This window comes from Entelurus aequoreus, linkage group LG09 (assembly GCF_033978785.1).
Source record: "Entelurus aequoreus isolate RoL-2023_Sb linkage group LG09, RoL_Eaeq_v1.1, whole genome shotgun sequence".
In the NCBI taxonomy this organism is placed as follows: domain Eukaryota; kingdom Metazoa; phylum Chordata; class Actinopteri; order Syngnathiformes; family Syngnathidae; genus Entelurus; species Entelurus aequoreus.
Window position 1 is genome coordinate 57,825,844 of NC_084739.1, and position 16,991 is coordinate 57,842,834.

The 16,991-nt window shown below is 41.0% G+C and overlaps 2 protein-coding genes across 2 annotated transcripts in view; one reads left to right on the plus strand and one right to left on the minus strand.

Moving 5' to 3' along the window:
• Positions 1 to 8,479, minus strand: LOC133657003 (uncharacterized). The gene is made up of 3 exons (XM_062057888.1): positions 8,347 to 8,479; positions 4,297 to 7,666; positions 1 to 25 (listed from the first exon to the last, which is right to left on the minus strand). Exons 1-3 carry the CDS (start codon positions 8,477 to 8,479, stop codon positions 1 to 3), a joined length of 3,528 nt encoding a protein of 1,175 aa, XP_061913872.1.
• The window catches only part of LOC133656901 (zinc finger protein ZIC 5-like), a 27,201-nt gene continuing 18,644 nt past the window's right edge, over positions 8,435 to 16,991 (plus strand). Inside the window, exon 1 of the mRNA XM_062057767.1 lies at positions 8,435 to 9,161. Within this exon, the coding sequence (XP_061913751.1) occupies positions 8,657 to 9,161 (505 nt within the window). The 5' untranslated portion in view covers positions 8,435 to 8,656. The remainder of the gene's footprint in view (positions 9,162 to 16,991) is intronic.

Here is a 16,991-nt window from a genome sequence, read left to right on the forward strand (position 1 = left end):
TTATATCTTAGTCAAGCGCTTCGTCCTGCAGTGTACAAAGTGTACCAACTTGTCAGGTTACATCCTCAGTCATCTACCTTCCAGGTGAGAGGCATGATTTATGATCTACAATAAACTTACAGGGAGCAGGGAAGTGAAGAAACAGCAGACCACTTGATGACGTAAACATAGGGACAAACGGTAGTGATCAAGGCGCCGCTATAACTAGTTTGTCAGGGTTAGAACTTGTAACAATATCACTAATACTTGGTTAATATTCAAGTCACGAAATGTAAATGGATTATTGATGGGGCTTTTTGGATGTTTTTAATTGGATTTTGTGGACGAAATAGAGGACTTATTTATGTTTATTTAATATTTGGAATGCATTAAAAAATAAAACTCCATCTGTCGTCATGTCTTTCATAATGATTGTGAACGATAGGCAAAATTCCAAAGAAAGTGGTGTTCCCCTTTAAAAAAAATAAGTACCCTATTTTTCAGAGGCAGAATAGTACCTATTTTAATTCATTAGTATCGCGGTACTTCCATTGGTACCGGTATACCGTACAACCCTACTATACATATAACATATGTATGTGTGTATGTGTGTGTGTGTGTGTGTGTGTGTGTGTATATATATATATATGTATATATATATATATACATATATATATATACATACATACACACACACACACAGTTGTAAAGAACATAATGTCATGGCTGTCTTGAGTTTCCAATAATTTCTACAACTCTTATTTTTTTGTGATAGAGTGATTGGAGCACATACTTGTTGGTCACAAAAAAACATTCATGAAGTTTGGTTCTTTTATGAATTTATTATGGGTCTCCTGAAAATGTGACCAAATCTGCAGGGTCAAAAGTATACATACAGCAATGTTAATATTTGGTTACATGTCCCTTGGCAAGTTTCACTGCAATAAGGCACTTTTGGTAGCCATCCACAAGCTTCTGGTTGAATTTATGACCACTCCTCCTGACAAAATTGGTGCAGTTCAGCTAAATTTGTTGGTTTTCTGACATGGACTTGTTTCTTCAGCATTGTCCACACGTTTAAGTCAGGACTTTGGGAAGGCCATTCTAAAACCTAAATTCTAGCCTGATTTAGCCATTCCTTTACCACTTTTGATGTATGTTTGGAGTCATTGTCCTGTTGGAACACCCAACTGCGCCCAAGACCCACATTTACCTCCAGAATTTGGAGGTAAATTTATCTTTTTAATTGTCCCATTTACTCTGTAAAGCACCAGTTCCATTGGCAGCAAAACAGGCCCACAGCATAATACTACCACCACCATGCTTGACGGTAGGCATGGTGTTCCTGGGATTAAAGGCCTCACCTTTTCTCCTCCAAACATATTGCTGGGTATTGTGGCCAAACAGCAAAGTTTTTGTTACAACTGACATCACATTGACAAAGATAAGACCTTCTGGAGAAAAGTTCTGTGGTCAGATGAAACAAAAATTGAGCTTGCCAGAAGCTTGTGGATGGCTACCAAAAGCGCATTATTGCAGTGAAACTTGCCAAGGGACATGTAATAATAATAATAATAATGGATTCGATTTTATATCGCGCTTTTCTATTATTAGATACTCAAAGCGCCCACAGAGAAGTGGGAACCCATCATTCATTCACACCTAGTGGTGGTAAGCTACATCTGTAGCCACAGCTGCCCTGGAGTAGACTGACGGAAGCGAGGCTGCCAGTTTGCGCCTACGGCCCCTCCGACCACCACCTACCATTCAGTCATCATTCATTCACCAGTGTGAGCGGCACCGGGGGCAAGGGTGAAGTGTCCTGCCCAACGACACAACGGCAGCGATTTGGATGTCAAGAGGCGGGGAACGAACCTGCAACCCTGTTTGGAGGAGAAAAGGTGAGGCCTTTAAACCCAGGAACACCATGCCTGCCGTCAAGCATGGTGGTAATATTATGCTCTGGGCCTGTTTGGCTGCCAATGGAACTGCTGCTTTACAGAGAGTAAATGGGACAATGAAAAAGGAAATTTACCTCCAAATTCTACAGGACAACCTAAAATCATCAGGTCTTGGGCGCAGTTGGGTGTTCCAACAGGACAATGACCCCAAACATACATCAAAAGTGGTAAAGGAATGGCTAAATCAGGCTAGAATTAAGGTTTTAGAATTGCCTTCCCAAAGTCCTGACTTAAACGTGTGGACAATGCTGAAGAAACAAGTCCATGTCAGAAAACCAACACATTTAGCTGAACTGCACCAATTTTGTCAAGAGGAGTGGTCAAAAATTCAACCAGAAGCTTGTGGATGGCTACCAAAAGCGCCTTATTGCAGTGAAACTTGCCAAGGGACATGTAACCAAATGTTAACATTGCTGTATGTATACTTTTGACCCTGCAGATTTGCTCACATTTTCAGTAGACCCATAATAAATTCATAAAAGAACCAAACTTCATGAATGTTTTTTGTGACCAACAAGTATGTGCTCCAATCACTCTATCACAAAAAAGAGTCGTAGAAATGATTGGAAACTCAAGACAGCCATGACATTATGTTCTTTACAAGTATATATATATATATATATATATATATATATATATATATTTTTTTTTTTTTTTTTTTTTTTTTTTTTTGAATTCGAATCACGATTCTCACATTGTGCGATTCAGGATCGAATCTTTTTCTTTTTTTTTAAAATTATTTTTATAAATTTTTTTATTAATGAATCCAACAAAACAATACACAGCAATACCATAACAATGCAATCCAATTCCAAAACCAAACCCGACCCAGCAACACTCAGAACTGCAATAAACGGAGCAATTGAGAGGAGACACAAACACGACACAGAACAAACCAAAAGTAGTGAAACAATAATGAATATTATCAACAACAGTATCAATATTAGTAACAATTTCAACATAGCTGTGATTAAAAATCCCTCATTGACAATATCATTAGACATTTATAAAAATAAAAATAAATAAACAATAGTGTCACAGTGGCTTACACTTGCATCGCATCTATAAATAATGATAAATGGGTTATACTTGTATAGCGCTTTTCTACCTTCAAGGTACTCAAAGCGCTTTGACAGTATTTCCACATTCACCCATTCACACACACATTCACACACTGATGGCAGGAGCTGCCATGCAAGGCGCTAACCAGCAGCCATCAGGAGCAAGGGTGAAGTGTCTTGCCCAAGGACACAACGGACTTAACTAGGATGGTGGAAGGTGGGGATTGAACCCCTGTAACCAGCAACACTCCGATTGCTGGCACGGCCACTCTACCAACTTCGCCACGCCGTCCCTATCTCATAAGCTTGACAACACACTGGGTCCAATATTTTCACAAAGATAAAATAAGTCATATTTTTGGTTCATTTAATAGTTAAAACAAATTTACATTATTGCAATCAGTTGATAAAAACATTGTCCTTTACAATTTTGTAAAAGCTTTTTACAAAAATCTACTACTCTGCTTGCATGTCAGCAGACTGGGGTAGATCCTGCTGAAATCTATGTATTGAATGAATAGACAATCGTTTTGAATCGGGAAAAAAAATCGTTTTTGAATCGAGAATCGTGTTGAATTGAAAAAAAAAACATCGATTTTGAATCGAATATATATATATATATATATATATATATATATATATATATATATATATATATATATATATATATATATATATATATATATATATATATATATATATATATATATATATATATATATATATATATATATATATATATATATATAAGGGATGTCCGATAATGGATTTTTGCCGATATCCGATATTCCGATGTTGTCCAACTCTTTAATTACCGATACTGATATCAACCGATACCGATATCAACCGATATATATGCAGTCGTGGAATTAACACATTATTATGCCTAATTTGGACAACCAGGTATGGTGAAGATAAGGTACTTCTTAAAAAAAATAGTAAAATAAGATAAATAAATTAAAAACATTTTCTTGAATAAAAAAGAAAGTACAACAATATAAAAACAGTTACATAGAAACTAGTAATGAATGAAAATTAGTAAAATTAACTGTTAAAGGTTAGTACTATTAGTGGACCAGCAGCACGCACAATCATGTGTGCTTACGGACTGTATCCCTTGCAGACTGTATTAGTACTATAATACACCTCATGGTGCAACCTGGACACATCATCAGTGATTCTCCCGGGGTCATAGGGTGTTTCGGGTCTTAATCAAACACCCTCACCCGGGCGACCCAGCCGAGGGTGATCAGTCCCTCGACTTGTGTCCAGGTAGCGCACTACGCCACGCGTCCCCCCTCCTCAACCAGAGCCAACGTGAAGCCTTTTCAGACGCTTCCAAAATGTTTTTTATGGCTCTTCTCCTGTGCAGTCCACAAATCCCAAGGAGCCCCAGGACCCGGTGTAAGGACTTGCCTGCAAAACCCCTGCAGCCCACCTCAATAGGCTCGCAGCGGGCCTTCCACCCGTTCCTCCGGCAGTCAGCCACAAGATCTGCGTACTTCGCTCTCTTCCTTTCCTGAGCTTCCTCCATTCTGTCCTCCCAGGGGACAGTTAGCTCAAGGAGTACCACCTGCTTGCTGGTTCCAGACATCAAGACCATGTCTGGCCGGAGTGTTGTAGTTGCGATGATGTCTGGGAATCGCAACTGCCTTCCCAGGTCAACCAAGAGCTGCCAGTCCCTTGCTGTTGTTAGCAGGCCCCCCTGGGTCTTCTTGGAGGGTTGAGGTTTCTCTCCTGCTCGGACAAAGGCAATTGTGCTCTTGGTTGGGTGTTGCCGCCTACTGGTGTTGATGCCCATGCAGATGGTGTCTGCTATTGCCAGCAGGACCTGGTCGTGGCGCCACCGATACCTGCCATCTCCCAATGCCTTTGAGCAACAGCTGAGGATGTGTTCTAATGATCCTCTTTTCTGACAGAGCTGGCACACAGGTGCGTCTATCAGGCCCCAGGTGAACAGGTTAGCAGGGCTTGGGAGGACATCATAAACTGACTGGACCAAGAACTTAAACTGGTGTGGCTCCGCTTTCCAGAGTTCGGTCCAGGTGATCTTGCGACCAGCTATGTGCTCCCACTTGGTCCAGGCCCCCTGCTTGCTCATTCCCACCACTCTGCTGAAGCGAGCCTCCTCCACCTCGGCGCGAACCTCCTCTTGGACAAGCTTTCGTCTTTCCTTTCCTCTGGCTCTGCTGTAGTTTGGTTTGGTGTTGCTACCCAGCCCAGCCCGACCAGTGGCTATGGTTCCCACCAGGGTGCTGTGCCGCAGCCTCGCCTCTGCCCGCTCCACTGCATCCTGGGCACGCCACTTCCTTCCTGTTCTGACCTCCACACCTGCTGACGATACTTTCCCATCAGCAGAATCTCTGTAGAGCAGGACTTCTCTGGCCCGGGAAACCTTGAACTCCTCTGCCAGACTACTGAAAGGAAGCTGCAGCTTGGTGTTGTGCCCAAACAAAGCAAAGCTGCTTAGGCTCCGTGGCAGACCCAGCCACCTGCGCAGGGACGAGCTGATCTTCCTCTCAAATCCCTCCACGATGGTCATTGGGAATTCGTACATTAGCAGCGGCCAGAGGAGACGAGGCAGGATGCCATGCTGATATATCCAGGCCTTGAACTTCCCAGGAAGTCCTGACTTGTCCACAGCTGAGAGCCACATGTTGAGGTTATCGCTGGTAGCTTGACGTGCAGCGGTATCCTTCAGATCACCAGTGAAGAGCTTGCCCAGGCTCTTCACTGGCTTTTCTGACACAGATGGAATTTGGGTGTCTGCCAGACTGAAGCGAAAGCGGTCGGTTACCTTTCCTTTTCTTAAGACCAAAGACCTGGACTTAGAGGGCTTGAAACTCATTCTTGCCCAACTAATGAGTCGATCAAGGCCTTGAAGGAGCCATCTGCAACCAGACACTGATGTTGTGGTTACCGTGAGATCATCCATGAATGCTCTAATCGGAGGTTGCCGGGTGCCGGATTTGGACAAAGGGCCTCTGCACTCTACTTCCGCAGACTTCACAAGCATATTCATGGCCAGTGCAAACAGGGACACAGAGATTGTACAGCCTGTGATGATACCTTTCTCTAGACGATGCCAATCTGATGTCGAAGTGCCAGAGGACACCCTCAGACTAAAGTTGTTGTAATAGTCGAGGATGAGATTGCAAATCTTCTCTGGAACGTGGTATCTGCTCAGAGACAACTCCACCAACTTGTGTGGAATTGATCCATAAGCATTGGCGAGGTCCAGCCACAGTACTGTCAAATCGCCTCTGTTCTCTCGTGCCTCACGGATCAGCTGTGTTACCACACCAGTGTGTTCGATGCACCCTGGAACTCCTGGGACTCCTCCCTTCTGCACCGAGGTGTCAATATAGGTGTTCTTCAGGAGAAATCCCATGAGGCGATTGGAAACGATTTTGAAGAAGGTCTTGCACTCAACACTGAGGAGGGAGATTGTCCTAAACTGCTCGATGTTCCTTGCATTTTCCTCCTTGGGAATCCATACTCCCTCTGCGTACGTCCACTGCTGAGGTACTTTCCCTCTTTTCCAGATCACCCGGAAGATCTTCCAAAGACGCTCCAACAGGCGGGGACACTGTTTGAAAACCTTGTACGGAACTCCACTTGGGCCTGGTGCTGATGCTGCTCTGGCAGATTTGATTGCCTCTTTAACTTCCTTCAGGGTGGGTTCACTGATGTCGAACAGGATGCAGGGTTCTGGTGGGCATATGAGGGCTGCACAGTGGCCGAGGTCTTGCTCTCTCATGCCGTCGCTGTAGGTGTTCTTGATGTGGAGGTTGATTTCCTCCTCGGGACATGAGAGTTGACCACTGCGTTTCTCTCCCAGCAGCTTCTTTGTGAATCCAAATGGATTTGCAATGAAGGCACTGCGCTTGCGGGCCCTTTCCTTGCCTCTCTTCCTGTGCCACTCGGCACGTCGCAGGGTGAGTAGCCTATCCCTTACCACACCCCTCAGTTCTGCCAAGGCTGCCTTCTCATTCTCGCTTGCCTTCCTGTACTGGCTCCTGAGTACTCTCAGTTCTTGTCTGAGTTGGGAAATCTTGGTTTCCCGCCGGTTTGGAATTGGTGCTGCAGTGGTAGTCTTGGTGGCACGTTGTTCCTTTATGCCAAACCTGTCTGATGCAATGCCAATTATGAATGTGCTCATTGTCTTGAGCCTCTGGTCCACATTACCCTTGGCTGTTGCTTCCAGGGCTGTATTAACATCTTCATCAAACTGTTTCCACTCTGACTCCTTGTTGGCAGCGGGCCACAATATCCGACGATGCTCTGACGGTCTGCTTTGGGGTTGCGCCGGTGGTGCTTGGAGGTTCTGGGCACTGTGGGGAGTGTCCGGGCCTAGATCCTCCTCCGTCTCATCAGGTGCCGTACAGGGTACTGGCACTGTGCGTTGCGCCACGGGTTTCCTTAGGCAGCCCATCTTGGTCTGGTGTATCTTTAGACCCGTCGGGTTTTTGCAGACCTTGCCACATTTGCAGACTGCACTCGTAGTCAATTGTCCATTCGCAGGGATCGTTACCAGAAAATCTGTCCGTTCGGGGCGCTCATTCTCCCCCCCTCTCGGGCGCCCCTGGGGGTATATCTCTTTAGGGTTTTTCGTAGCTTTGTATGGGTGCTCCCTTGCGAGAGCTGCAGCTTGGGATGCTACCCCTCCCTGCCCCGGTTGCCGTCTTTCCGGGCTGTCAACTGTCTCTCCAATTGTCACCACACTTTCGGGGTTGTCATCCAGCCTCTTCCTGGAAGTCAATGGCGATGCCATACTGGATTAGTACTATAATACACCTCATGGTGCAACCTGGACACATCATCAGTGATCTGTATTGATATATATTGATATATAATGTAGGAACCAGAATATTAATAAGGCAAGGCAAGGCAAGGCAACTTTATTTGTATAGCGCTTTTCATACACAAGGCAGACTCAAAGTGCTTCACAGACAACAGAAAGAAACAACCCTTTTGTGTGAGGGGGAGGGAGGTTTTTTGGGTTGGTGCACTAATTGTAAGTGTATCTTGTGTTTTCTATGTTGATTTAATTAAAAAATTTAAAAAAAAAACATTTAAAAAAAACAACGATACAGATAATAAAAAAACCCGATACCGATAATTTCCAATATTACATTTTAACGCATATATCGGCCGACATCTCTAATATATATATATATATAAACACTAACACATCACTGGTTACATTTATGTGATGGACACTTTTGGCCCAAACGATCCCCACATTTTGTATTATATATATATTATGTTTATCTCATATAGATATATATGTAATAGAATAGTAATATGAAAAATGTGCACTTTCCAAAATAAATGCCCATCACTGCTTTCCTGGGTGGACATGACCGTCAGGAATTGAAGTGCCAATCGGAGCAGGTAAGGAGAATACAAGGACGCCACAAAATAGTGTTGGACCGCGGCCTGCCGCCTGCTACTGCTTCCAGTGTTCACCTTCATCCACTCAACACTCAAGCATGGAGGCTCGGACTCGATGTATCCATTGCCGATCACTAGGATCGATTAGACGCTTTTAACACCGGCGACCCGACCCCGGAGTGGATCCCGTCATTCATTTGGGGTTTGTTGCTCGTTTAAAGCGGACATTTGGGGTGCTGAACGGTCGACGCGAGGAAGATGAAGCGGGTAGCTGTGGTTACCAGGCACAATGGCCTCGTCGCCCCGCTGGGTAACAACAACTCCGGAGCTTCGAGCATCGTCTCGCCTCCCCAACGGAGACCCCCGAACGTCCCCTCCTCCGCCGACAGACGTCCCGGCGACGGCAAGGAGGCTCCACTCAACATTAGCCGGGGTCCTGCTGTCAAGTCCGAGCTGGTGTGCAAGTGGGCAGGCCGAGTGTCGCCCAGGCAGAGGTTCGTCTGCAACCTAACTTTTAGCTCCATGCCGGACCTGGTGGACCACGTCACCGCCGAGCACGTCACGGCGGGACTGGACGCGCTCAGTCACGTCTGCATGTGGAGCGAGTGCGTCCGCGGAGGAAAGGCTTTTAAAGCCAAGTACAAACTTATCAATCATATCCGAGTGCACACCGGGGAGAAGCCCTTCTTGTGCGTCTTCCCCAACTGCGGCAAGATGTTCGCCCGCTCCGAGAACCTCAAGATCCACACTCGCACGCACACGGGTAGGATTTTCTTTTCATAATAATACCTTCCAAAAAAAAAAAAAGCATGTTGACAGTGACAATAGAAGCTTTTTTATATGTAGTATATATCCTCCATGTTTAAAATGGCACCGTTCCCTCATGGTTCACATCCGCACTTCGCCTCCTATGTTTCCTTGACATAGTCCCAGCCCGTCATTGCAGATGGTTTTGACATAACATGGACAAAAAAGGTGGATTCAAAGTCCATACGTGCAATGCCAAAAACTAGCTGAATTATGAAGTGATGTTTTTTTTTAACAGTGGAAAACAAGCAGCAACGATCCAAAACACCATCAAACAAAAGCAACGTGAAAATACTGCAAATGTCGAAAGTGAAGTGAGTTATATTTACATAACGCTTTTCTCTAGTGACTCAAAGCGCTTTACATTGTGAAACCCAATATCCGAGTTACATTTTGAAACCATCCATCCATCAATTTTCTACCGCTTATCCCTTTCGGGGTCGCGGTGGGTGCTGGAGCCTATCTCAGCTGCACATGGGCGGAAGGCAGGGTACACCCTGGACAAGTCGCTACCTCATCACAGGGCCAACACAGAAACCAGTGTAGTATATATCCTCCATGTTTAAAATGGCACCGTTCACTCATGGTTCACATCTGCACTTTGCCTCCAATGTTTCCTTGACATAGTCCCAGCCGTCATTGCAGATGGTTTTGACCAGGGGTCCCCAAACTACGGCCCGCGGGCCGGTTCTGGCCAGAAACTAGCTGAAATATGAAGTGATGTTTTTTTTAACAGTGGCAAACAAGCAGCAACGATCCAAAACACCATCAAACAAAAGCAACGTAGAAATGCTGCAAATTATAAATTCTTCAGGATCAAATGTGGAAGGAAAATACTGCAAATGTCAAAAGTAAAGTGAATTATATTTATATAGCGCTTTTCTCTATCAAAGCGCTTTACATTGTGAAACCCAATATCTGAGTTACATTTTGAAACCAGTGTAGTATATATCCTCCATGTTGAAAATGGCACCGTTCACTCATGGTTCACATCCGCACTTCGCCTCCTATGTTTCCTTAACATAGTCCCAGCCCGTCATTGCAGATGGTTTTGACATAATATGTCCAGCGATCCCCCGCGACCCCGAAAGGGACAAGCGGTAGAAAATGGATGAATGGATGGACAAAAAAGGTGCTTGGTTCAACATTCAAAGTCCTTACGTGCAATGCCAAAAATGGACTGAAATATGAAGTGATGGGTTTTTTTTTCAACAGTGGCAAACAAGCAGCAACGATCCAAAACACCATCAAACAAAAGCAACGTGGAAATGCTGCAAATTATAAATGCTGCTGGATCAAAAACTAATGCGGAAGAAAAATACTGCAAATGTCAAAAGTGAAGTGAATTACATTTATATAGCACTTTTCTCTATCAAAGCGCTTTACATTGTGAAACCCAATATCCGAGTTACATTTTGAAACCAGTGTAGTATATCGCTTCCGTCAGTCTACGCCAGGGCAGCTGTGGCTACAAATGTAGCTTACCACCACCAGGTGTGAATGAATGATGGGTTCCCACTTTTCTGTGAGCGCTTTGAGTATCTAATAATAGAAAAGTGTGATATAAAATCTAATCCATTATTATTATTATATCCTCCATGTTGAAAATGGCACCGTTCACTCATGGTTCACATCCGCACTTCGCCTCCTATGTTTCCTTAACATAGTCCCAGCCCGTCATTGCAGATGGTTTTGACATAATATGTCCAGCGATCCCCCGCGACCCCGAAAGGGACAAGCGGTAGAAAATGGATGGATGGATGGACAAAAAAGGTGCTTGGGTCAACATTCAAAGTCCTTACGTGCAATGCCAAAAATTGACTGAAATATGAAGTGATGGTTTTTTTTTCAACAGTGGCAAACAAGCAGCAACGACCCAAAACACCATCAAACAAAAGCAACGTGGAAATGCTGCAAATTATAAATGCTGCTGGATCAAAAACTAATGCGGAAGAAAAATACTGCAAATGTCAAAAGTGAAGTGAATTACATTTATATAGCACTTTTCTCTATCAAAGCGCTTTACATTGTGAAACCCAATATCCGAGTTACATTTTGAAACCAGTGTAGTATATCGCTTCCGTCAGTCTACGCCAGGGCAGCTGTGGCTACAAATGTAGCTTACCACCACCAGGTGTGAATGAATGATGGGTTCCCACTTTTCTGTGAGCGCTTTGAGTATCTAATAATAGAAAAGTGTGATATAAAATCTAATCCATTATTATTATTATATCCTCCATGTTTAAAATGGCACCGTTCCCTCATGGTTCACATCCGCACTTCGCCTCCTATGTTTCCTTGACATAGTCCCAGCCCGTCATTGCAGATGGTTTTGACATAACATGGACAAAAAAAGGTGCATTCAAAGTCCATACGTGCAATGCTAAAAACTAGCTGAATTATGAAGTGATGGTTTTTTTAACAGTGGCAAACAAGCAGCAACGATCCAAAACGCCATCAAACAAAAGCAACGTGGAAATGCTGCAAATCATGAATGCTGCTAAATCAAAACAAATACGGAAGGAAAATACTGCAAATGTCGAAAGTGAAGTGAATTACCGTATTTTCCGCACTCTAAGGCGCACCTAAAAACCTCCAATTTTCTCAAAAGCTGACAGTGCGCCTTATAATCCGGTGCGCTTTATATATGGACCACTATTGAGCCACAACAGGTCTCGCAACTACGGGATGCATAACATAACCCCAGCCTCTACTGTAGCGTCTATTTTATGCGCCTTATAATGCGGTGCAGCTTATATATGAACAAAGTTTTAAAATAGGCCATTCATTGAAGGTGCGCCTTATAATCCGGTGCGCCTTATAGTGCGGAAAATACGGTATATTTATAGAGCACTTTTCTCTATTGACTCAAAGCGCTTTACATTGTGAAATCCAATATCCGAGTTACATTTGAAACCAGTGTAGTATATATTCGAACATTAGAACAATGTGCAATTTACTTGAACAAATATTTGGCTTTTTACTGACAGACTCAGAGCTTTGTCTACTTTGGGTTCTTAAAATGAAGAAATAATCAATAAAAAGTGATTATAATGCAATCATAATACACAGGGCTGGGCGATATGGACCAAAACTGATATCCCGGTATTTTTAGGTTGTATTGCTCTGTACGATATATAACGGTATTTTAAACAAAGTGTTTAGTTTAAACTCAACACCACATTACCGTTACTACTAGGGATGTCCGATAATGGCTTTTTGCAGATATCCGATATTCCGATATTGTCCAACTCTTTAATTACCGATACCGATATCAACCGATACCGATATCAACCGATATATGCAGTCGTGGAATTAACACATTATTATGCCTAATTTGGACAACCAGGTATGGTGAAGATAAGGTACTTTTTAAAAAAAATAATAAAATAAGATAAATAAATTAAAAACATTTTCTTGAATAAAAAAGAAAGTACAACAATATAAAAACAGTTACATAGAAACTAGTAATGAATGAAAATTAGTAAAATTAACTGTTAAAGGTTAGTACTATTAGTGGACCAGCAGCACGCACAATCATGTGTGCTTACGGACTGTATCCCTTGCAGACTGTATTGATATATAATGTAGGAACCAGAATATTAATAACAGAAAGAAACAACCCTTTTGTGTGAATGAGTGTAAATGGGGGAGGGAGGTTTTTTGGGTTGGTGCACTAATTGTAAGTGTATCTTGTGTTTTCTATGTTGATTTAATAAAGAATAAAATAAAAATAAAAAACCGATACCGATAATTAAAAAAACGATACCGATAATTTCCGATATTACATTTTAACGCATATATTGGCCGATAATATAGGCAGGCCGATATTATCGACATCTCCAGTTACTACCAGTAATGTAGTAACATAATTACTTTGTAATCCATGTAATTAATTACTAGAGAAAGTAATTAATGCATTACTTCAAATATGTCATAGTTGAGAGCATGTGTGTACCGTATTTTTTGGATTATAAATCGCTCCGGAGTATAAATCGCACCGGCTGAAAGTGCATAATAAAGAAGGAAAAAAACAAATATAAGTCGCACTAGAGTATAAGTCGCATTTTTTGGAAAATGTATTTGATAAAATCCAACATCAAGAATAGACATTTGAAAGGCAATTTAAAATAAATAAAGAATAGTGAACAACAGGCTGAATAAGTGTACGTTATATGACGCATAAATAACCAACTGAGAACGTGCCTGGTATGTTAACGTAACATATTATGGTAAGAGTCATTCAAATAACTATAACATATAGAACATGCTATACGTTTACCAAACAATCTGTCACTCCTAATCGCTAAATCCGATTAAATCTACTTCCTCGGTGTCACTTCTAAAAAACTCTGCCAACTCCAAAGGTAGACAATGCGCCGCTTCCTTTTTTATCGGTACGTCGCTTACGTCAGAGTCATCGTCAGTTGCAGTTCCAATTATTCCAGCCTTTCTGAATCCGGACAGGATGGTTTCGGTTGTCACTGCAGTGTTTCCCATAAACTGCCAAGATACCTGTGGCGGTGGGGGCGTTGCTATGGGCGTGGTCACCATGACATCATCAAGTAATTTGCATAATTTACTACAATGATATGATTTTCTCTAAAAAGGCTAAAAAAATGTATACTTACTAATTAATAATAACAGTTTTGTTTTAAACGTCCATCCATCCATCCATTTTACAAAATAATTACAACATTTTATGTACATATTTATATACAGATTTGAACAATAGGTTATTCACTGAAATATATTTATTAATTGTGGTTCTTACAAAAAATATATCTTATAAAATATAAAAGCTAAAATGTCTCTTAAAGCTCTGCCCCTTTAATTAGTGCATACTAAATAATTTAACTTTAGCCTACTACTACAACCATATTATTTACCAGCAACATAAAGTGAAACAGAGGCAGAGGTGTCCTGCCACAGTCAGTAACAAATAAACAGAAAACAGTAGTGGTCAAATACAAATAAGGCAACAAGAGAAGTATCCTACACTTCTCTTTTGTAAAGTAAATCTGAACAGCCTATATGGGCATCTACATCAACTATATGATTTGCCTGAGAAGCTGGACAGGACAAAAAAAATAAATATAAAAAATATATATATATATTTTCATTTTATTTTTTATTTGTGGCGGACATAATTATTTCGTGGCGGGCCGCCACAAATAAATGAATGTGTGGGAAACACTGCACTGAATGAAGCCCATGCTTTGTCGATCCATCCTCAGTTTTTATACAATGTTGAAATGATCAATTTTCATAGGTACGGAAGTAGTAGCAGGTAGCATCTTTTTTTTCACAGTGCACTTCTGCCATGACTCGCCGCCGCCAAATTTGCATTGGTTGACGTGTGTGTGTGACGATTGCTGATATACGCCTAGTCTCTTACGTGAATGAGATAAATAATATTATTTGATATTTTACGGTAATGTGTTAATAATTTCACACATAAGTCGCTCCAGAGTATACATCGCACCCCCAGCCAAACTATGAAAAAAAACTGCGATTTATAATCCGAAAAATACGGTACCTTTAAAAGGCGGCGTCTGTTGTGTGACATCAGCGAGGGTTTCACTGTATTTGTTAACTTTAGCAGTTAGCAGCGGCTGTTTGTCAGGTCTGACAGCTGTTCTGTTGAATCTTTTTCCCGGCTTGTGTTACCTCTGGTTAATAAAAAGGAGCAGGTGCTGGAGCTACGGTGCGGGCACGTCAGCTCTGCGCGAAGGCGAATGTGGCGGGGGATCGGTGTTGGCAAATCGCGGTAGACACTTCCCGCCCGCCTGATCCTTCCTCAGCTGGGCACCCTAGCCGTAACAAAGGCACATAAAAGATACCGGTATGGCGGTATTGTCTCAAACATATATCGCTTTGTAAAATGTACCGGTATTAATTATAATACCGGTATACTGCCCTGCCCTAATTGGAAAGTAAATAACTTGATCCTAAATAAATAAACAAACAAAAACATAAAACTGACTCTCATTTCTGTAAATGTCATTTAAATAGATATTGAACATCTTAAAGTGCATTTTTATCCCATTGACTTTTTGTCTATTGCCATCTCGTGATCATGGCATTCTCTTTCGTCTGTGTGTGTTGATGGTCTTATTTTGCCCGTCCAATTTGTCGATGAAATATTACCACAACGAGACATTTAAATTTCGTAATTATATATTTTTTCCTGCTAATTTTGGTACTTAGTGGCACTTGTCACTGGCAAGTAGGGCTGCAACTAACGATTATTTTGATCGTCGGCGATTATCTTAACGATTACGGTAGTCGGATAATAAATCATACACATATTTAATGGCTCTAATTTTACAAATCGACTTTTACAGTAAATGCAAGTTAAGTTAATTCAGGCATGTGCTTACTAACAACAAAGATGAATAATTAATTCATAAATATTTATTTTTACTGTAACTGCTGCTCATTCAGCTGTTACAAAATAAAAATTGCTACCAAAATAGTGTCCATTTAAAAAAAGAGAAAAGCAGTTAAAATAGCTCAGTTCAGTTCAGTTTCAGTTAATGTCGAACATGCATACGATACAATGTAATGCATCACACAATTCCAGTTGCTTCACTACAGCACGTCCGAAAGGGAGTAGGAAGAAGCAGAGCTTATCCTACCCCTTTTCATACCATAGCAATTTTATCCAATTTTCTTGTTCTCTGTAACAGAACAGTGAACAAATAAATAATAAATAAATAATATACCATAGTAAGCATACAAATATTAAATACACAAATCTTTGCCTCAATAAAAAAAAAGGAAAAAAAGGGTTCAAAATGTTCATCATAATTCTTGTTCTGTGTACTTTGTGAACACTTGTAGTTTGAACAGTCTCTTAAACTGAATCATATTGATGCTTTGTTTGATTTCTTTGGTTAATCCGTTCTACAATTTAATCCCACATACTGATATACTAAAGGTTTTAAGTGTTGTACGAGCATACAAATGTTTTAAATTAGATTTTCCTCTAAGGTTATATTTCTCCTCTTTTGTTGAGAAGAATTGTTGTACATTCTTGGGTAGCAGGTTATAGTTTGCTTTGTACTAGGGCTGCAAAAACTAATCGATTAAATCGATTAAAATCGATTATTAAAATAGTTGCCGATTAATTTAGTCATCGATTTGTTGGATCTATGCTATGCGCATGCGCAGAGTTAATTTTTTAATACAATTTTTTATTTTTTTTATTTTTTTAAAAATAAACCTTTATTTATAAACTGCAAAATTTACAAACAGCTGAGAAACAATAATCAAAATAAGTATGGTGCCAGTATGCTGTTTTTTTTCAATAAAATACTGGATAGGATAGAAATGTAGTTTGTCTCTTTTATCCGATTATTAATTGATTAATCAAAGTAATAATCGACAGATTAATCGATTATCAAATTAATCGTTAGTTGCAGCCCTACTTTGTACATAATTTTAGCTGTTTGCAAATGCACCAAATCGTTAATAAATAAAGTAAAGTGTTCTCCATAGCAGCAATAAAAACAAACAAAACACAAAATCGAACTTCCTCAAAAAGAAAAGAAGCATGTTGTCATTTAAAAAAAACTGCACACTGGTATATTGACTATTGATTAACTCTTGGCAGTTTTAGCACTCTAATAAACTCAAGGTGTAGAATTGTATCTTTGATTAATTCTTAAAATGTTGGCTGTTTATTAGATTGATGTGAAAAGATCAGATTTGAAACACGTTGGAGCATTTGGACTGGCCACTAAAATCAGATCTGGGTGACTTCAGGGCAAATAAATCAGAT

Coding starts and splice junctions, on each gene's coding strand:
- LOC133657003 (XM_062057888.1), bottom strand. CDS start 8,479: ATGAAGGTGAACACTGGAAGCAGTAGCAGGCGGCAGGCCGCGGTCCAA. Junction 7,667..8,346: donor CATGTCCACCCAGGAAAGCA/GTGATGGGCATT, acceptor CGGGGCAGGGAG/GGGTAGCATCCCAAGCTGCA. Junction 26..4,296: donor TGGCTCTGGTTGAGGAGGGG/GGACGCGTGGCG, acceptor TGTACACTGCAG/GACGAAGCGCTTGACTAAGA.